Here is a 22,215-nt window from a genome sequence, read left to right as displayed (position 1 = left end):
TGGCTTTTCCAGAGTTGTGAAGGATCCCAACTGCTGGGACACAAGGTGGGAAAGCCCCAGTGTCCCTTAGACAATGGATAAGGAGGAAACAGGGAGGGAATGAGGTGGAAAGCTGTTAGGACAGAAGTCATCAGCCACAGGGGTGCCTCTCGACTCCCCTGGGGCCAGGGTTTCCAAGTGCAAAACACAAAGCAGGCTTCAGGTCCCGCCCAGGGAGATGTTGCTGACACTTTTTAAACCAGAAAAAGATCAGAGCTGCCCTGGAACCTAAGCCATGCTTCTGTGCAGATAGTTTGCTATTGTATACTATATACTGATAAAAGTGAAATAATTACTGTCATACTGCATACTTTTTCTTAACATTTTCACTGTGAAAGGAGACGGATGATGGTGAGGATTGCACAACGGTGTGAATGTACTTAATGCCACTGAACTGTATACTTACAGTTGGTTAAGATAGTAAATTTTATGGTATGTATAGTTTATCACAATGAGAGATGTGAGCATGCGCACACATGGAGGCCAGGGAGGAGAGAGACAGAGGGGGAGAGACAAAGGGAGGGAGAGAGAGCCAGCGAGCGAGTGAAAACAATGGAGCTTTGGGATGAGACAGAACAGGGCTACGCCACTGCAGATCATCAGGCAGCGGGTCTGAACCAGGGTCTGGGACTTAGCACTAAACATCGGTAAGTAGCATGACTGAACCTCATCACCACGCAGCATTTTTGGCAGAGCAGAAAGTCAGAAAGCAGAAGGAACCCACCCCAGTGCACAAGGCCATTCGGCCATGCAGTCAACAGTGTATCCCCTCACCCCAGTTCTGTCCTTATATCACGAAGTGGGCATTCCCAAACGCCTGCCCCGAGAAGGACCATTTGGCCAAGATACACAAAACTGGCCCTGAAAAGGAGCGTTCTCTACCAGTGTCCCTCTTCCTTCCCCCACCACGGACCGGGGGCCCAATGTCAGAAGCAGAGGGCAGGAGAGGACTGAAGGGGTGAGTGTGGAGCAGATTGTGATTTGAACAGCAAAGAAGAAAGAGGGACTCTGTTTCTGAATGACAAGGGGCAAGGGGACAGAGAAACACAATAAGGTCCTCACCGGAGCTGCAGAAATCTGGAGATCCTTGCCAGGTGTCCCATTTTTCCGGTTGGCATAGCGGGAGGTGTAGGTGCGGGGGGGCACCTGAGGGGGCAGGGTCTTGCTCCGGGCCACAGGCTTTCCAGGAGTGTCCTTGCCAAAGTTCAGGAGTCCCCGGCCCTCCTTCCAGCCCCTGGTGGCGTCCCGCAGCATCTCTGCATCATAGGTTGACTTCAAGTTGAGCCGTGTAATGGCATCATTGATACCGTCGTAGTCCATGGACCCCAGTAGGCGCCCTGGACCCCCACCTCCCAGCTCCTCTTCCTCTTCTAGGAGCCGATGCCCCAGCAGTTTGCCTGGAGGTTGTTCGACCAGAGAAAAAGTGTTGATGTCATTGGGCTGGGAGATCTTGGAGGATGAGGGGTACCCCTTTCTGGGAGGCAGAGGAGGAGTGTCCCAGATAGAGACTCGGGGAGGCAGAGGAGGTGGGGACAGTTTCTTAAAAGAGTCATCTGTGTCCCCCGGTCCTGGGGACAAAGAGAGCCCCCCATCTGAACCATCAAAAATGTACAGATAGTCTCCGGCCAGGGAGCCTTTGGGCCAGGGATCTGGGCCAGGCTGGGAGCCCTGGGAGGTAGAGTGGTTGGGCAGCCCTTCCTGTGGGGAGAGCGAGTTGTAATTGAGGGTAGGGTCAGAGCCAGAAAGACCACGTAAGAGCTTGAGGTCCTTCCGCCTTCCCGCTGGCTTGTTGTAGAAGTCTAGGACAGGCTCATCCCAGCTGATGAGAGAGGGGTCTGTGTTCTGCTTGGCTCTGCTTTCCTCCTTGTCGTGCCGAAGCCGGGACAGAGCATCATACTCCATCTGCAGGGCTTCGGCCATGGCCAGCTCTTTGCGGCTGATGCCCACAGACTCCAGTGACTTCCAGTGTTCCCCACTGCCCTGAGTCGAAGACATGGTGAGGATGGGGGACAGAGGAAACAAGGAAGTCTTCTACTTCCTGGCAATGTCGGTTCTGCAGGGTTGTGGCATGGTGTCTGGGCACCTGCAAGGGAGAAGGAAAAATATCAATCATTCAGTCACAAAAAGAGACGTGTCAATAATCTGATTGGGTGACATAATCTGGGCCTCTGCCTGTTTCTTGAGTGCCTACAACAGATAGAAAGAAACAGAAAGATGGAGAAAAAAAAGAGATACCAAGACAACTTTATTTATCTATTACATCCATCCACCCTTCCATTCATCTATACATGTTTCCATTTCTGGTCCCTAAATCCCATCGTCATCTCGCTCCCAGGTACCCTGAAGAAAGAAGGAGGCACCTTGTATCAGCTAAGAGGAAAAAATGGAGACAAGGGCTCTTCAGTCAATTTAAAGAGGACAGCTCTCCAACGTGGATGGACCTAGAGATTATCATACTAAGCGAAGTAAGTCAGACAGAGAAAGACAAATACCATATGATATCACTTATATGTGGAATCTAAAATATGACACAAAGGAACATATCTATTAAACAGAAACAGACTCACAGACATAGAAAACAGACTTGTGGTTGCCAAGGGGGACGTGGGTTGGGGGAGGTAGGTTTGGGAGTTTGGGGTTAGCAGATGCAACCTATTATATATAGGATGAATAAACAACAAGGTCCTACTGTTACAGCACAGGGAACTATCATCAGTATCCTGTGATAAGCCATAAGGGAAAAGAATACGAAAAGGAATATATATATGTATAACTGAGTCACTTTGCTGCATAGCAGAAATTAACACAACATTGTAAATCAACTATACTTCAATTAAAAAAAATTTTTTAATAAAATAAAGAGGACAGCTCTCACACACTGCTGGTGGGGAATGTTAAATGGTACAACCACTTTGGAAAATAGGCAGTTTCTTGAAAAGGTAAACATCCACCTACCATATGACTCAAACTATCCCACTCCTAATTACTTACCCAAGAAAAATGAATGTATATGTCCACACAAAGACTTGTACATGAATATCCACAGCAGTCTTACTTGTAACATCAAAAAACTGGAGACAACCTAATGTCCATCAGCAGGTGAATGGATTAAAAAAAATATGATACGTCCGCACAACTGAATACTATTCAGCAACAAAAAGGAATTAATTATTGATGCTTTCAATAACATGGATGAATCTCAAAGTAACTATGTTGAGTAAAAGAAGTCAGACAAGAGTATGAGTGTGTAGGATTCGATTTATATAAATTTCTGGAAAATGAAAACTAATCTACAGTGACAGAAAGCAGATCAGTGGCTCTCTGGGAAGGGGTGGAAAGAGGGTTACAAAGGAGCACAAGGACACTTTGGGGACGAGGAAAATGTTCACTGTCTTGATTGTGGTTTCACAGGTATATACATGTCAAAATTTATCAAGTTGCACACTTTAAATATGTACAATTTGTATGTCAACTATACCTCAATAAAGCTATAAATGAAAAGTACAACAAAGCCCTATGAAACAGCTACTCAGACTGCACTAAGATCCTCCCAAAATGCACCGATATGAGCAATAAAACAAAGCTTGCCAACGGGTGAGACCCGGGCACCTGATGGAGTACAGGTGAGCCGAAATACTGATTTCCCTCAGCCCTTAGGAAGCCAGACAGGCAGATAACACCCGCCACCTGCCAGCCAGCTGCCTCTGGCCACGAGCAGTCCCTTCATTCACTCCAGTGTTGGTACCCTTTTCCTTTAGAAGCCGTGAGGTGAAAAGGCTCTGAGGGCATGGTTGCAACGACAAGGCTGGCTGGCCCAGTGGTTCTCAACCCTGGCTGCACATTAGAAACACTGGGGGCATTTTTTTAAAGTACTGAAGCCCAGGTACTCTCAAGAGATTCTGATTTAACTGGTCTGCAGTAGGGCAGTGGTATTTTTAAAACTCCCCAGGAGATTCTAGTCTGTAGCCGAAGCTGAGAACCAGGGACCTGTGCGTGTATGTGTTTCAGATTAGGTCGGGGCAGGCGAGTATTTAGTAAGTGGTTTCTGACCCTTCTCACCAGCAGCTGCAAAGTTCACAATTTCATAAAATTATCAAAAATCCTTCATTTTATTGTACTGTTACCCAGCAGGTAACAAAACATATGAAGCACGTCCTTCCTCATGATTAGAAAATTGAAAGCATCAATAGGAAAAAAATTCAGATAGATTCGTGGGTGGTAAGTTCCATCAGACCCCAAACGAGTTAGGACAAGAGTATCCCTTAACCTGAGGTGCCCTTCCAGGATCCTGGTGCATCCATCAGACACAGCCTGGCTCAGTGAGTCTTAGGAAGTATTTTCCCCAAAATGGAATAGCCCAAGCCCAGCTTCAGGGCATAACAAAGCAGCTCTCTGCTGATTTCTCTGCCTGTTGAGTTTCTCCACGCTTCAACAGCTCCTTATAGACTACTTTTTATCCACAGAGGGTAAGAGGGAGTCTTGCTATTTAAAATTCAAAGGAATTGGATGCGCAGATGAAGATACCCAAAACTTGGCTGCCCGGAGTTGGGAAACTGGGTCCAGGAAAAGGAGGGCTTAGTACTTTCGATGGGAGACACAAGATAAATGCTCAAAGGTGAACTGAGATTAAGCCTTTTAATCCAGAGAACGACTGTATTTTCAGCCCCAAGCTGGGACAAGCAGAGTAGTAACACTGGTCTTAGCCAGGCACCACTGTGAAGAGAAAAACCAAGGCCACTAGAAATTATCTCTCTCGCCTTCCTGCCTCTCTTCCCTACTAACTTATCCACACTTGCATTTGGCCTCCCTTCCTTTTTTTTTCTTTTTTATTTATTTTATTTATATTTTGGCTGCGTTGGGTCTTTGTTGCCGCGCGTGCTTTCTCTAGTTGCGGCGAGCGGGGGCTGCTCTTCGTTGCAGTACGCGGGCTTCTCATTGCGGTGGCTTCTCTTGTTGTGGAGCACAGGCTCTACGCACGCAGGCTTCAGTAGTTGTGATGCATGGGCTCAGTAGTTGTGGCTCGCGGGCTCTAGAGCGCAGGCTCAGTAGTTGTGGCACATGGGCTTAGCTGCTCCGCGGCACGTGGGATCTTCCCAGGCCACCCAGTTCCACAGGCATTTCTATCTGCCCAGACATTGTTGCTGCACTTGGCTCCCAGACCATTCCCTTCTTCCTTACATCCTCCACTCCCTGGCTTCCATGACACTACTTTTTCGTGTTCTCCACCTCTGTCATCGTCCTCCTCTTCCTTTGTCCACCCCTGAAATATTGGTGTTGGCTCAGGACTCCATTCTCAGCCTCTGTTAATGTGACAATCCCACCGGGCAGTCTCATCTGTTCTCCTACTCACATCACATGCGTGTTGATCGATTCCAAGTGTGTCTCTCCCCCGTCAAGTTGATATGCCCACCCATATCTCAAACCCCAGATGTTCAAAACTGAACTATCACCTTCTTATTTCCTTCCCACAACCTTCCCCTCCTTTCTGGCTCCCCATCTGGGTGAATGGCACCATCCAGTCTCCCAAGCTAGGAACCCGACATCCTGGATTCCTCCTTCCTTTTCACCCCATATCCAATCACCAAGGCCGGCCAACTTTTCCTCTTAATACTTCCCAAATCTAGTCCTTCCTTCTATGCTAACTGCTGCTGCCCTAATTAAACCCGTACTTTCTCCCACTTGGGCTATTACAATAGCCTTCAAACAGTCCTTCCTCCTCCTAATCTTTCCTTCTTTAAAGCTTGCTCCCCAGAGCAGTCAGAGGGCTCTTTCTAAAGTGTAAATCTGATCATCTCATTCTCTGCTTAAACCCCTTCAAAGGCTCTCTATTTGATTCCTTTACAAGGCCTTTATCACCAGCCCCCATCTCCCTCTCATCTCCAACCATTCAGAACCACGTATTTGATACCTCCGTGATTTCGTGCAGTATCTTCCTGCTCCAGGGCACGCCCTTCCCAAGTGATTCTAACTGCTCAGACTTTGCTCTGACATCAAGTTCTTCAAGAAGCCGTCTCTGAACCTCCAGATTCAACAATGCGTCCCACCTTCATGCTCCCAACAGCAACCTGTATATACCTCAAATATCATCTTGAAATATTTTATTCAAAATTAAATGTGTATGAATCTGTCATCTCCCACTAAGATCCTCAAGTTCCAAAATCACCTCATTTCCACTGAGAAATATGTACTTCAACTGGGATATAAGGGTAGAGCTTTCTGGTGGTAAGAATTCTCAGACATAGAGACGTGTGATCGGGATGCAGGTAGTGTCCTTCCCTGGGGATCCTTCAAAGCTAGGACTGGGTTTCAACTAACAGGACCAGGTTTAGCATCTGTAAATGCAGGTGGGTAGATAGACAAGACCCCCACAGAAAGTGCCTTCCAGCCCTGGGATTCTTTGATTCTGACCTATTGATTCCCTTCAGTCATATTTCTCAGAGGATGCCAAAGTTAGCCCTGTGAGGAAAGAGAAGAAAGGCCTGAGGGGGAATTCCCTGGTGGTCCAGTGGTTAGGACTCTGCACTTTCACTGCTGAGGGCCTGGGTTCAATCCCTGATCTAGGAACTAAGATCCCACAAGCCACCCGGCGCGGCTGAGGGGAAAAAAAAAAAAGACCCGAGGGAGATCCAGCAGGCCCAGCTCCTAAGGCTCTTCCCAGACTGGAATTCAAACATGGAAAGCTGAGCCACCCCTCTCTAACCACCGGCCCCCTGGCTCTGGGCCAGGACACCACCAGACTGTCTGTCAGCTGTGCAGAGGAGGCCCAGCCCATCTTGCACCCGGGGCTACACCGGCAGCTGCGCCTTCCAAAAAGTGCAGTGCTCTGCTTGCTCTGATGCTGGGGGATCCATGGTGAGGAGGCAGGACAAGCAGCATCCCCCGCAGGACCAGGACACCAGGACCGGGAGAGTCACCCCTAAGGTGGGGTGAAGGTTCAGGGTAGCAGCCAGGCACAGGGGAAATCCAGAGATGGAAAGAGGGAAGGCAGGAGCAACCAATCCCAACCACCTGCAGCTAAAGGGAGCTGGCTTCCGCTAAGAACTCGGCCCCGAATTTCATCTTCCAGGAGGGGTGGGGATACACAAAGTATTTTAGGAATCAGAGTCTCATGTTGCTTACCTCCCCCATTCTCTTCCCCAGTTCAGTTCCCTCCCTGACAGGCTCTGCTGGGTTGACAAATTCTCTATTCCCTGAGTCCTCAAGGGCTACTAGGGATTCTGTAAAAAAGCAAATATCCATGTAGGTCCCAGGAAAGAGTTGGGGTGGACGAGGGCCTGGGTCTTTGCTACTCTGCAGCTCATCCAGGAAGAGAAGGCTGGGGCCAGTACCTCTCTGCCGCACAACTCCACGGAGCGCCCACACTGTACTCTACATGAATGACACCCTCTACCACAACAAAGAGAATGGTGCCTGCTGGAGCTGTGCACCTTGGTGGCCCTAGCTGTGTTCCCTTCTAGTATCCATCTCTCAGAAAGTAGATGGAAACCATCTAAAAGACCATTTTCAGCCAGATTCCTTTCACCACCTGCATGCACTAATTGTTAACATTTCCCCACATCTGAGCACACTTTCTCCTTCTCTGCTTAACATTTTCAAATGTTAAGATGCAAACACTTCACTTCTAAATACTTCAGCCTGAATCTCTACAGAACTAGGACATCCTCCCATGTAAACACAATGCCAGTTAGCATACCAGCTAAATTTAACGTTGACAATATGTTAAGTTGTAATTGTTATTATTTAACAATAATATTATCTAATATAGAGTCCACATTTGAATGTTTGTAATTATCATCTGGAAAGTTCTTCAAACATACAAATTCCTGGCTCCTCTCCTGGAGGGTTTGATTCAGTGGGGTGAGTCCCTGGACTCTGAACATTTCAAAGCCCCTCAGGCAATTCAGATGCGCAGCAAAGTTTGACATCAAAGACTAAGGTTTCAGAAGTACCAGGAAGACAGGACGGAACTGGGGAAAGGAACCCCAAAGAGCAACAGGCAGTCAGCTGGTAAAGGAAGAGGGCATGCTTATGGCCAAGCAGGTCGGTGCCAGGGTCTAGGCGGCACCAAACTCAGCCCACACAGCTGCCAACAGATGGCTGGAGGTCGGGGGGGAGGAAGGGGGTCAGGGCAGAGCCACACAATGGCTCAGAGTCAGAGCACGGAGAGAAAGGAGAGGGCACTCCCTCAAGCGAGCTGGCTCTGTTCCGTGCCTGTGCCAGAGAGGGAGGGGCCCCAGGGTCCACCGTATGAGAACTGCCGTGCTTGGGACAGACTAATGGGTCTCGGTCATCTCCCCAAATCCTGAGCCACAGAGCTGGTTTCTAATAGGCGGTGAGTACCAGCTACGTGCCAGGTACCACGCTAGACCCAGAAGTATTCAGATGACCATGGCACAATTCCAGGAAGCTTACGGTCTAACAAAGGTGACAGATGTATCATAAATAATTCAATCTCCCCTTTCGGGCACAAAGCAGGGAAACTTGCACATCTTGACCCATCTTCACTGAACAGGGGAAATGGAGAGCTATCGAGAAAGGTGGTGAAAAATATGGAGGGTCTCAAGCCCCCAGCCTGTTAGTAGTTTTTACTAAGGGAAGATGACTCAGTTCTAGGACTGCCCTAGGAAGAGACCTTCAGTACCTCCTCTCAGGACAGAATGGTTCAAGGGGCTAAGGACTTAATCCCTTTGGCTCCCAGAGCTTTCTCTTCTGAGAGGACCCTGCCCCTATCTACCCCCAGCACCCACACTTACCCAGACCCCAAATCCCACTGGTTTTGCAGCCAGGCACTCGTGCCCCACCCCTCACTCCACACTCTGCTACCCAGCTCCACCTCTCCCCTCCCACAGCCCCAGCTCCAACAGGGAAGTCAGCATACCCTGTGCCAGGAATACGACTCCTCCAGCAGGAAGGTATAACAATAAGTCAAGTAGGTCAGCTCCCTGCCTCAAACAAGATGTGCAGCTGATCCCTGCTTCCGTATTGAAAACCTACAGGTTTTATACAGCTCTGCAAGCTTCTTTGATGTCAGGCCCATCACTGAGTCACACTCACCAACAAAGTCTTTCTCTTGTTTAACTATGTTCTCTCTGTGTGGTTCTCACTTAATTCCAAATGTGAGGAGACTGACTCTAACTGCTTGCATTTTCTTCCCACTCATACAGCCCCTCTCTAGCATCCTCTCAGCCAAATTAAAGCAGCCCCATGTGGTTCAGTTTTGGTACTGGAACTTACTCTCCATTTCTCTCTTTCCTGGGTCTACCCTGGACTCTCCACCCATTGAAGCCAAAGTGGACACAAGAGTCAATAAAGGGTTCTCTGGGTCCTAAGAGAGCAGAGGGACAGGAGGCTGTGTGACACAGTTACATCAGTTGGGTTTGCATTCAGAGTCCTGAGTCCCCGGTCCCGGCTCAGAAACCATTTGTGCAGCTGTTCTGTTCACACACACATACACACACACACCATGGAATCCCTGGAGATCACAGCTCCTAGCACACATTCTGTAGATTTGGGATCTGGGTACAAAGAGAGTCAGTGATGGAAGAGGTGAGGCAGCTCATGGCTCCTCTCAAAACTTTCCTTCCTAGAGTTGGCGATTACGATGGCAGAGACCAGCACCAAGAGCTGGCAATCAGCTGCATGGAACGTTTGGCAAAAAGGAAAGAAAGGTCTTGGCCAGGAACCATCCCAGGAGCCAGGACAGCCACATCTCCCTTCTGTCTGGTCCACACTTCGTGCTTTCTCCCACCCCTGCCCTCAGCCACCTCAGCCCCAAGAACCAGGCTTTCTAGTTCAGATCGGCCGGGTTTCCTCCAAGGAGCACGGTGGTTAAAAATTACTCTTCTAGGGCTTCCCTGGTGGCGCAGTGGTTGAGAGTCCGCCTGCCGATGCAGGGGACGCGGGTTCGTGCCCCGGTCCGGGAGGATCCCACATGCCGCAGAGCGGCTGGGCCCGTGAGCCATGGCCGCTGAGCCTGCGCGTCCGGAGCCTGTGCTCCGCAACGGGAGAGGCCACAACGGTGAGAGGCCCGCGTACCGCAAAAAAAAAAAAAAAAAAAAAAATTACTCTTCCAGTTTCCTCGACCCTCCAGAGAAAGGTGGTGGACAGGATGGCAGAGGAAAAGAGGAGCTCCCAGGATGATCTTCCCTTAATAATCTTGGCCTCCAGTTGAGAGGACTCCTGAGGAAACTTCTTTACAGACAAAGTTCACACCAGCCCACCCACTTGAGAAAAACAACCTGACATTTCCAAATGGCAGCATCTAGGAAACCTTAGCCTCTCTGAAGGTCCTGTAGGCTCCTAAAGCATAAAGGAAGCCCCTCCGGGAGGAGGATATAAGAAAGTGGGTGGAGGAGGGGGCATGGGGACACAGCAGCCCTTCTCGGTGCCACTTGCTTGCTGAAAACCAAGGGCTCCTGCAAGGCTCAGACTGTCGCTTCTGTCACCTCCAGCTGAATCTCCAGTCCAGCTTCCCCAGCTCATGCCCTCTGGAATCCAGTTCTCCATGATTCCTTTGTGGGCTGGGAAAACTCGCTAGAGGAGGTCAGCCCATTAAGCAGAATCCAGAAAGCAGGTCACAGCTGTTCCCGTCCAGCCGGGGCACCAAAGCACGGACCCAAGACGCCAGCAAGGCTCTGCTCTGCCTGGAGGACTCACCAGAGAGGAGAGATGAGAGGCAATGTCCTCCACCCCACGGATCAGGTCCAGACTCCCCAGGTCCTCACAGCTAGGTGGAGCTAACCCATCAGAGTCTGCAAGGAGGAAGGAGGCAGCCCTGAGCAGCACATCAAATTACAGCCCTACTCCATGGCAAGGGGATGGCGCTGTATCTCAGGGTAACCACAGACGTATCAGACTAACCAGAGTCTACCGAAGAATGCCAGTGAGACCATCCTCCAAAAGAATGACATCTTTGCTGGGGACCAACACTCTGATCTTTAGGGAGTGTCTCCAATTCAATTATAACAATTCTTTGGTTATTTTCTGGTAGCACCTTTCTTAGACATCTAAAAGGTAATCTCTCTTCTCCATGACAGGCTCCTACTGTCTAGTAGAATGAGACCCACAAAGGGTCAGTGACTTTGCCCTGGGTCTCACGGCGGAGCCACAGCAGGGTTGGGAAGGGCCCACAGAACCAACGTGGGGAGGTTACTTGGTGCTGGTCCTCAAAAGCAACCCTGGCCCCAGCCCTGCGCTCCATCCCATGAGTACACACTTGGCACTAATGTGCCAGAGCCTGGGACGAGAAGAACCGAGGGACTTGGTCCCCAGAACAATTCTACAGAGTAGAGAAGGTGGGGCCAGCAGCCCCAGTGTAGTGGCACTGCCTGTGCCAGGGGGCAAGGACAGGCTGTGTGGGCAGCTGACAGCCACCTGCTTGGCTCGGAAGAGGGTAAAAGGCAGTCGAGCAGAAAGAGACTGAGCCAGTCATCCATGGGAACCTCGGAGGAGCAAAGACCAGCTGCCACACCATGCCCAGGACAAGCTCCTTCCTGCCCTCCTGGTAGGGAGGCTCTGCGCCACTGTCCACAAGCCCTGCCCACTGCCCCTCTGCCACCACAGTCCCTAAACCAGCAATCTTGACATGCTGTTTGATAATAGAGAATATCTGCAATTAGTGCCAAATCCCCAAATCAAGAAAATACCTGATAGACTGCAGTTACTCCCAGGGACCCAAAGCCACAGTAATCACACAAACTGCACACCTTCCCACACTCTCCGACTCACTCCCTCATTAGCTCCCTAAGGGCAGGAGAAGAGCTGGCCTAGACACCACGAGGTGACAGCCTTAGTGCCACTGGTAAAGAAGCCTGAGAAAAGTAAAGTTGTGGTTTTTTTGTTTTTTTTTTTAAAGCAATGAAGTATTTTTTTTTCTTTAAGCTTCTAAGTTCAGACTACAAATCTTATTCTATCTATAAATCTAATAATTTTTTTTCCATAACACACACACACACATACACACACACTGTATTTTATTTTTACGAGATAAATAAACTGACACCAAGCATTGTAAATGGATGACCACAACAAAAGCAACAATGATTGCAATTACCAAACATGAAACACACTCATGCTATGTCATAATACTGACATTCAGTCAATCCTCCACTGTAACAGCTCCTTTACTTTGCAGTGAAAATTGATTTGTATATTTTTTGCCTCTGAGTAGACGGAAAGTTGAACCAGAAGAAAAAGGGAAACAGGACCACTAAGCTCCAGGGGCAGCTCTGGGCCTTCCCTGTCCACATTCCAGCATTTGGGGACAGGCTGGGCCAGCAAGGAGAGCACCAGGGAGGGAAATGCCAGGGAATGAGACTCCCGACACAAGAGCCCAGAGGACCTTTGCCCAAAGGTCACCTGGCTTCTGGACAGTCTCAGGGCCAGGTGTTATTTTCTAGGTCAGGCCAGAGTGGAGAAGCCCTGGGGTCCTCACAAACCAGGGTGGGAAAAGAAAGGGGTGTCAGCTCTCAAGTAGCCCCCTTCTTTTAGACCAGAAACACACACACACACACACACACACACACACACACACACACACACACACAGCACCACCAAACATCTGATACTAATTTACACAGGGGTGTTAGAGGCCAAAGTGTTAGTCCCTCCCAGGGATGTTTGCATTTAAAAGCAGAGTCTGAGGAGAGGGGTGCTCAACCTAAGGGAATCTGGAAGTGTTAAAGGAAATTTCTAGTGGCACTGAGAGAAATGACCCATTAAAAGGTAGGGGAGGTCAATCTCTGGCATAGGCCTTGCCTGTCCATGGCCTCCCCTGGTCCCAGTTCCTGAGCCCCAAGAATCTCTTGCCCCTCTCCAGGACATAAGTCCCCCCAAGCTCTGTCCAGCAGGCAGCTTGTCCCTTTAAGTCACTGACCCCCCCAGTACTTGGCCTTGGCTGCTGTTAGCCTGGCCTCACCCAGTAGCCATGAAGTTCCACTCCACTCTTCCTGGTAGCAGGCCAGAAGGATGTCCTGCTCCGGGTCAGCCAAGGACACTGAACCCTGGGGGAGACCACGGATTCTCTCTTACCAAGGTCAAAGGAGAAACCCCACTCAGGATGCAGGGCCCTAAGAGGGAACTGAGAAATGAGATCCTCTTTGAGATGGCCTCAGTGTCCAGAATCCCCAAACCACAGGGAAAGGGATACTGAGATGAGGGGACTAGGAAGTGGACAGTGACCCTGACAGTGCTAGATCACTGGGGATCCCAGCCAGGGCTCCCCTCAACCTGGTCACTCCCTAGACCTGTCATAGTGGTAGTTCCAGTGCCCTGGTCTAGACTCCCCAGTCCTATTGCCCCTCCCATCTGACTCTTAGGGCCTGAAAAGCCATGGGTGCAGCTGGAGGCACTTTTCTCTTCCTCCTGCTTTCTCTCTCCTCTTTCTACCCCAACTCAAGATCCTCAGAAACCTTCCCTGGTCAACCCTTTCAAACTGCCCTTTCTTCTTTTACTCTCTCAGTGTCTCCCAAACACTCTGATGCTGCGTGGGTGACATGACTGATTAAAATGGGGGTGCCGGTGTCTGGGGCACAAGAGCAACACATTTGCCTTGGATGGTGTTAAAACAACTGTTCTGGGCTTCCCTGGTGGTGCAGTAGTTGAGAGTCCACATGCTGATGCGGGGGAAACGGGTTCGTGCCCCGGTCCGGAAGGATCCCACATGCCGCGGAGCAGCTGGGCCCGTGAGCTATGGCCGCTGAGCCTGCACGTCCGGAGCCTGTGCTCCGCAACAGGAGAGGCCACAACAGTGAGAGGCCCGTATACCGCAAAACAAACAAACAAACAAAAAAACCCCACAACTGTTGTGCATCTCTGCACATGGAGGGGTTAAGAAGATTTATTTTCTAAATAGGAAGTGACCTAGGGGATGGGGGAGTAGACAAGGGGTCGTGTCAGTTTCTGTGTTGCCCTGTATATGTCCTAATGCTTTTCTCCCATCTCCTATGTCCCACTCACATGGGAAGGTCCCAAGGGAGACAGAGCCCAAGTCTATACCCAGCATGGGGACACTCAGCAGAAGAGTGGACCACCTGCCCACCTGGCTCAGTGTAGCACACTCACTTCCCACCAGCCCCACCTTCAGGGGGCCCTTGCCCATGTGACCCTCAGTCGTGGTCTACCAGGGTAGCAATAGTCAGAGGTCATTCTCAGCAGGGGTTAGCTGCATGCCTGAAGCTGGATGAGAGTAGCCAGAATGTGACTGAACGTGCCGGCATAATGGAACTAACCATCCTTAGCTACCTTGCTGAAATACCATTGAAATGTATGTAAACTCCATTACAAAGTCTGTCAAATTAGTACTACACGGATATGTCCACTGTCGTGCCTGGAGTCAGGGTATCACACTTTCTTTTGGTGAAAAGAAAGAGAAGGTAGGGGGTTGGGGGGGGCGTACAGAGAGGGAGGCTAAGTGAATACGAGCATCACAGAAAGAGGAGGAAGGAAACAGACCTCCCCCACCCACCCCAGCATTTTGTGCCAGGTATTGTCTTGTTTAATCCTCATAACAATCCTTAATTGTGCATATTATTATCCTTATTTTATAAAAACAGAAAAGGAATTGAGCAATTTGCCCAAGGTCACACAAGTAGTAAAAGATACTGAGTCAAACTGCTGTAAATCATCTACACTTCAATAAGCAAATAATAAAATAAATAACATTTAAAATTAGAATAGGGCTTCCCTGGTGGCGCAGTGGTTGAGAGTCCGCCTGCCGAGGCAGGGGACGCGGGTTTGTGCCCCGGTCCGGGAAGATCCCACATGCCGCGGAGCGGCGGGGCCCCCGTGAGCCGTGGCCGCTGAGCCTGCGCGTCCGGAGCCTGTGCTCCGCAGCGGGAGAGGCCACAACAGTGAGAGGCCCGCGTACCGCAAAAAAAATAAAATAAAATAAAATTAGAATAAATAAATAAAAGTTAAACTGAATCTTGTTTGAGACCAAAACTGTTTGAGGTCTTTTTCCCATCCTGCCATGGAGACCCAGGCATACTGCATTTTATCAAATGTTCAAGCTGATATCGGTGACTATTCTGGTACACCCCCAAGCTCTCCCCAAACACCAACACACTGTGTCACTGTCTCACGCCACTGAAAAAAAACAAGCAAATAAATAAATAAGCAAGCAAGCAAACAAACCCGAAAAACCAGACCCACAATTTTGCAGATAAGAGAACCAAAGACCACAGGGGAAAAATGACTTGCCTGAAGTCACACAGGTAGTCAGTGACAGAAGTGGAACGGGAAGCAGGTCTCAGACTCCCACTCAAGTGCTCTTTCCAGACTGAACCACAACCAATCTTGTCCGTTCCCAAAATCCTCCAGGGAGGAAAGTCCCTCAGCCTTTCTGTTCTAACCTCTCTCAAATTGGTCCATTCCTTTCCAAGATTCTGATTACTTCCATTAAGTGAAACAACCTATAGAAAGCACATCTTAAGCACCAAAAAATTATTATTCCTTTCTATTACCTGACCATTAGAATAGCGTCCTAGCTAGCCTCTCTGTCTCCCCTGCCGACTCCTTGAGGTATCTGCACGCCAGTGCCAGGGAATCCTGCAGCACAGCTCTGATCATGTCATTCTTCCAATGAAAAACTTTGTCTCTCCCCTTCCTTATCAGGTACTCAAGACCCCCCACACTGAGTCCCAGCGCAGTCCCCTGCATGCCCCCCAAAACGCTGATGGTTATTAACCATTCTCCAGGGCCTCATGTTTACCCACAAAACTTCACTCATGCTAGTGTCCCCTACAAATACCTGCTCTTACATTAGAGCCTTCTTTCATCTCCTACGACTGAAAGTGACTTTGCTCTCTTTCGGACATCTGTAAAATTTTTAATGCATCCCACTGCATTTATATTGTTTTGTATTACCCCGCTGGTGATTAGAATGAAAACAACTTACCCATGTAGGTACTTTATAGTTACAAAGCACTGTATAGATATAAGCCCATCAATCTTAAGAAAAAAATTACCTCCTATTTATCTTTGTCTTCCTCACGATGCTCAATATAATGTTTTACACATGGCACAGAGCTGTTACATACTGTGTTCTGAGGGTGGTCTGACCAACCCAGAGAAGAGTTATCACTTCCCCGTTGTAGCATCAGAGATTCTGAAGCTGAATGAGGAAGGCAAAATTGTCATTGGTTTTTCCAGATCGATACTCCATAGCATTTATTAGATTCATTTATTAAATTTATTAGATTTATTAGCCCCTCAGAATTTAGAGACCCCCAAAATATTAAGTACTCTAGTCCTAGCTTCTGTACTTTTATGAAATGCTGCCCAAGATTACACCAACTCCTGGGGCAGCCACAGGACAAGTGACTCATATTGAGCTTATAGAATTACCGTACTACGTAAAGAAACTCATCCGTTCACTTGCATTTTTTGGAGTACAATGTGGTTATCTCAAGGTCAGGGGCCATACTGAACTCAAGTCTGTATCCCTAGGGTTTAGCACAAACCTGCTATTGGAAGATGATAAAATAACTGTGACCACCACCATTTACTGAGCCCTTGCCATGTATCAGGCACTGTTCCAGGTAGTTCATTTTGTCTGTCCTCTTCACTGCTGTGCACTGAGGAGAGCGTCAGGTTCATCACGTACATTCAATGCATAACAGGTGATGGATGGATGAATAAAAGGTAAGATGCAAACTCCTTCAATGCCTCTGGCCAAATTAAACTACTTTCCCTCTACCTCTTTCACCTCTCCCTTCATCCCTCATCCCACCCCAGTGCCTACTCATTGTTCAGATCTCAGCTAACATTTCATTTCTTCCAGAAGGTCTGAGCACCCTAAATGCGCCGCTTACAAGTTCTCAAAGCACCCCACAGTACGTCACCCCCTACACCCAGCCTACTCACTTGTCTATGTTCCCAACCCAGCAATATGTTCTGGAAGGATGTGTGTCCTAGTCACTGAAAGCACCGAAAGTCATAAGTAAGCACTCAAAAGACATCTGTTGAATGAACGGATGAGCTCTTTTTAAACATTATCTGACAGACTTTCATTACTCTTGTGATCATTTCTTCCACAGACGACTTTAAGAAGAACACTTGCTGCTGTCACCTGGCTCTTGGGGAAGTCCCATCTCATGCAGAACTTGGGCGTCATTGACAATTTTTCCTCACAGGTCCCTCCAGTGTAGCACAGAAGGAACACGGGTTCTAGAGGTATCCTGACCTACACTCAAACTTTGGCTCTTCTTTCATTAGTTGTACAATCTTAGCCATGTTTCTTAATCTTGGTTTGAATCTAAACCTAAGCTTAACCTCAGTTATCCCATCTGCAAATGGGGATGAGACAATTTCATTATCATCCATTTCCTCCAAGGATTGGGGGGGCAGTGTGGAATTAAGATAATATTTGAAAAGCTCCGGGTAGACAGATACTCAGTGCTGGTGGCTATTCTTCTTTATCACATGCTCTTGCCTTTCTTGGTAGTTGAACTTTTCCTCAAGTGGCTCCTTTTTGCCTTCCTTGTTTGGACCATCTACAACAGCATAATCAAAATTGTACTTCAGGGCTTCCCTGGTGGCGCAGTGGTTGAGAATCCGCCTGCCGATGCAGGGAACATGGGTTCGTGCCCCGGTCCGGGAAGATCCCACATCCCACATGCCGCGGAGCTGCTGGGCCCGTGAGCCATGGCCGCTGAGCCTGCGCATCCGGAGCCTGTGCTCCGCAACGGGAGAGGTCACAACAGTGAGAGGCCCGCGTACCACAAAAAAAAAAAAAGCAAAATTGTACTTCAGAGAATTTCCAACCCTTTGGAACCACTCTATCTTTCAAAGTCTCTTGTCAGGGAACTGTATCCATCTTTTCTCTTAATAGAAAGGAAGGAAGGAAGGGAGGGAGGGAGGGAAGGAAGAAGAAAGAAAGAAAGGAAGGAAGGAAGCAAGGAAGGAAAAGAAAGAGAGAGGGAGGGAGGGAGGAAGGAAGGAAGGAAGAAATCTGCCTTCTTGAATTCTAAAGTGAAATTCTGACACCCTGGTTATAATATTTTGGGGAAAATATAGTTGCCTTCTCCTAGGTTCCCATAATATCCAATTTGCAAAAAAATCTCTCCATTTTGGGTCAGAATTAAATGCGCTGTAATAGTGCTCCTAGTACTTTAACTTCTTTTACCCTTTGGAAGACACAACAGCATGGCAAGTCAGGAATGTGACAGACACTCTGCTTTCAGAAAAGTGGGGATCTCAGATGTCTCAACAGTGGCAGGGCTCCATCATTACGCCCATCTGGGTTCTAGGTTAATTTGGACCTGAGACGGGAAGAGCTCATATCTATTTCTTCGCCCTAGCAAGGCAAACTGTACTATTTCCTCAAAATGGAATCTCCTTGGCTCTCTATTCTTTTCCCCTCACTCTATGCCTTCTGGTTTGCTGTCAAGGGTACCAAGTAGACTAAGATAGAAAGAGAGAAAAAACGTGGCAGGAGAGGTTGCCTCCATGAAAGCTTATTCCTGGTGGTCCTGGGGAACATGTGTGAACAGCTCACATGCCTGGCACCCACCTCCACTGTGGGGAGGATACAGAAAGAGAAGCTAACCTGTAAGACAGGATCCATGGGGCAGAGACTTAGAAGGAGGCACAAAGCATGATGGGAAGAACTGCCAAGGAGAAAAGAAACCACTGCCCAGGAGATTAGTCTCACAGTGACTAGGGACAGCTAGGGTTCAGAGAGAAAGGTCCAGGAGGAAGGGAATTGAACAATGTTTTCGAGAAAGAAGAGTGGCAGGTGTGAAAGTTAAAGAGTTTCCAAAGAAGCAAATGATTTTTGGTTTCTCTCTGAAACACTATGAAGCCTCTGCTAGGTAAGACTACACCTACTACAGGAAGTTCTCAGGAAGATGAAGGATGAATTGCTAAAGATCCCTTGTCATAGATTCTGTATTCTGCCTTAGGGCTATTGGGAGCCCCTCTCCTCTTCCTTCTCCATACCTCAAGAGCTTCTGCCCCAACACGGGTGTCCTGTGTCCTTAATCTCTTTGACAAAATCGAGATTTGAGTACAGTGAATTCCATCACCATGAGAGAAGAGAATTTCCCAACAATGATAGGGTCAACTGATAGGCCACTGATAGGTACATTCTAAAGTGCCAAAGGATAGGTCCTTTCTTTAGTAGTAAAGTGATCTGTGGGGCAAGTTCCAGCATTGTTAGTAATCATGTGACCTTGGGAGAGTCATTTCTTTGCAGGAAAATGACTTTCCAATTCTAAAGCTATATGTGATCATAGGAAATGCAATAATTAAGGAGGTACCATGCTGGACCTACTATGCTGGGTGGAGGAAATTTGTCCTCCAGGGCCTCTGTTATCTAAGGTATGTCCCTGTCTGGTGACATTTCACAAGCATTCAAATCAAGGAATCCAGTATGAACGAATTCTGTAACTCTGCTTCCCCCTTTTCTTCTCCCAAGACCCAATATCTCCCTGAGAGTGGCACCCAGGTTATGAGCACATGGTCTGGAGTGGGATCGCCTGCTTTGAATCTCTTCTCTGTCATTTACTAGCTGGCTGACATCAGTAAGTGTCAGCTATTATATTATTTGCCAACTCAGTACTACCCTGTCTATAGAAAGTAGCCAGCCTTTGGGGGTGTATGTCTCCCCCTGATTTCCTACAAATATCATTAAGCAGATTTCCCTTCTCTCCCAGTTCCCATTCTACCAACCCTTTAAAGAGAAATACCCAAAGAATAGTTACCTTGGCATTGTCATATCACTCTTCCCTTAGTCAGAAAAGAAAGGTTCCGGAATATTCTCTATTTCATATCCCTTTCCTCCCACCCCTCCCCCCCATCCCCACCAACTTTCCCTCCCTCATTACTGAGACTAAACTCAGGATGAATAACCTACATTTGTATAGTACTCTGCAGTTTTCAGAGTGCTTTTGCATACACGATTTTATTCAGTTCATGGTAAGCAGTGTATTTCATCCTTAAAACAATCCTATAAGCCAAGGGTATTTTTTTCACCATTTTACAGATATGCAAACTGAGTCTTAGGTTCACAAGTTGTCCATGCTCACACAGCTAGGAAGCCAGGCCTCCTGACGCTGAACCCATCCACTGTTTTCTCTACTACTCCGCATTATCACGTCCAAGTTCACATCCTGGGAACGTGAGGAGCCTGAAGTTTATGGCCAGTTACAAACCCCCAAAGGGAACAGAGATCCCTCATTTTTATTCCTGCTGGCTAGCAGGGCTGTCCAGGCTGAATGACCATACACATGAGATGCCTGCAAAGGGCCAGGTCTAGGTGCGGTGGGGAAACCACAGAGAGGAGACCAAAGGCCCTCAAGGGTGTGGGGTATCTGCTAGAGCACCACTACAGCATGGCCAAGGACACAGGTATTCCAGGTATTCCAGGATAATCCCAAAGGAGAACCCCAGGGAAAAGCCTGAGGACCCAGATAAACTGAACCTTCCTCACCCCAGCACACCCCGTGGGCCTCCCTCACCAATGCTTCCAGGGAGATGGAAATGGACAAGCTCCCTTCTGGCCAGGGCTGAGAGCCTGATCAGATTCAGACACACACACCCATGCACACTCAGCAGTAAATTCAGAGCCATGGAAATCAAACCTTGGCTCACCCAAAGGCCAAAGGAGAAGCAGCCACAGCTTCAGTCCAGGGTTCCGGCTCAGAGCCACCAACTCCTCAGACGCTGGCGGCCAGGCAGAGCTATAAACTGTGCCTCAACTTAATTTTTCCATGGACACAACCCCAGATGGGACCGCCAGGCTCTGAAGAAGCTTCAATTCTGAAGCATCATAACCTCTCTGTTCTGGGATCCAAAGCTAGAACTGGGGAGGGAGGAGTATTTGGGGATCAGGTTTGCCACGCCCTGGACCATCTCTCTTCCAATATCTTTCCAGGGCCTAGTGCAGCAATACAGTAAGTTTTCATTCAGCGACAGATACAGGGTTGGAATTCAGTGCAAATTACTTACATCTGCTTGGCCACAACCCAGACAGTCAGGTAGTTTAGAGAGAGAAAGGAAGGGCATGTTGGCCCACTTCTGGGACCCTGGGTAGTTGTGTGCTAAGGAATCTGGGCCATGCTGGGTCCAGCCTGCACAGCGTACAAAATTCTCCAACAGAACTGAGAAAAAACATCAGGGCAGCCGAGACAATAGAGATTACACCCCAGGCACGACTGGTGGGACTGGGGCAGGGAAGTCACAAAGACCCCACAAGGGGGTGGAGATGGAGAGAAAGAAGGTTGACCTGAAGGAGCACAAGCAATGGCAGATTCTTCACACACGCCCCTCAGCCAGCTAGGGTGTGTGCACTAACCTCATACATTTGGTAACCTTTTCCCACAAACCAGGAACCTGCCAAGCCCCTGGGCTTCCCACCCTACCCCACCCCACCCCAGCTTGGCAGCCTCCCTTGGGCTTCTTGCAGCTGCGATTGCTCCCCAACATCAAAGCCACCGATGTCGGAGCTGAAAATGAGAGACAAGTACAGGCCAGGAGAGCAGCGCCTCCCCCAAGGCTCCGGAACTCAGGCCTGAGGGCCCCTCTCCCTCTCCCAAGCTTTCTCCTTTTGCTGCAGTATCCTTATAAGGGAGAAGCCAATTCTACTATCCATCTGGCTAAAAAAATGTATATATTTCCCAGGCTAGATGCTGACTTCCCACCCACTCTAAGAGAAAGCACCCCCCCACCACCCTCACTTCAGGGCAGGTTTTGCTTTTTATTTCGCATTTTAAACAAATACCCAAACCGCTGGCTGGTTCAGGTCGCCTTGCAGCAGCTGGGAGCCAGGAAGTGTGTTTAGAAGAAAAGGGGTGGGGAAGAGTGTGCCCGGGGTCCGAGACGTCCCCGAAACCTCTGGAGCGGGCAGGCAGTGGGGGCTGCCAACCTGCTCGGCGCGGGACTGGGGCTCCGTTCCCACCGCGTCTGCGTCCCGCCACCGGGAACCTTCGGTTCCTTCTATTGTTGCCCCTCGGCTGTTGCCATGTTGGAGGGAGAGCCCCTGACCTCCGCTCGCTCCACTCTGCGGGAAATCTGCAGACCCCGGGCCGGTGCTCCCGGCTGGGTGCGCGTCTTACCTGTGATCACTGCGGGTTTGCTGCAAGACCCGACGTGTCGTGTGCTCGGCGACCTGGGCTGCTGGCTCCACGGCTCCGGGCGGCTCCGGCACCCACGCGAGGCGGCCGCGCACCGCCTCCT

The 22,215-nt window shown here is 49.0% G+C and overlaps 1 protein-coding gene across 3 annotated transcripts in view; it reads right to left on the bottom strand.

Moving 5' to 3' along the window:
* The window catches only part of PIK3C2B (phosphatidylinositol-4-phosphate 3-kinase catalytic subunit type 2 beta), a 60,775-nt gene extending 38,560 nt beyond the window's left edge, over positions 1–22,215 (bottom strand). For 2 of the 3 annotated variants that reach the window (XR_010840571.1, XM_067033420.1), the window contains exons 1-2: positions 22,095–22,183; positions 1,102–2,122 (exon numbers count right to left, since the gene is read on the bottom strand). Coding sequence is in view for 2 of the 3 variants with exons in the window: in XM_067033420.1 (XP_066889521.1) it covers positions 1,102–2,034 (933 nt within the window). In the remaining variant the exon portion in view is untranslated. Of the gene's footprint in view, positions 1–1,101; positions 2,123–22,094 lie in introns of all 3 variants that reach the window. The other variant, XM_059044691.2, reaches the window with a different exon arrangement.

The sequence above is a fragment of the Kogia breviceps genome, chromosome 1 (assembly GCF_026419965.1).
Source record: "Kogia breviceps isolate mKogBre1 chromosome 1, mKogBre1 haplotype 1, whole genome shotgun sequence".
Lineage (NCBI taxonomy): Eukaryota > Metazoa > Chordata > Mammalia > Artiodactyla > Physeteridae > Kogia > Kogia breviceps.
This window is presented reverse-complemented; position numbering and strand designations above follow the sequence as displayed.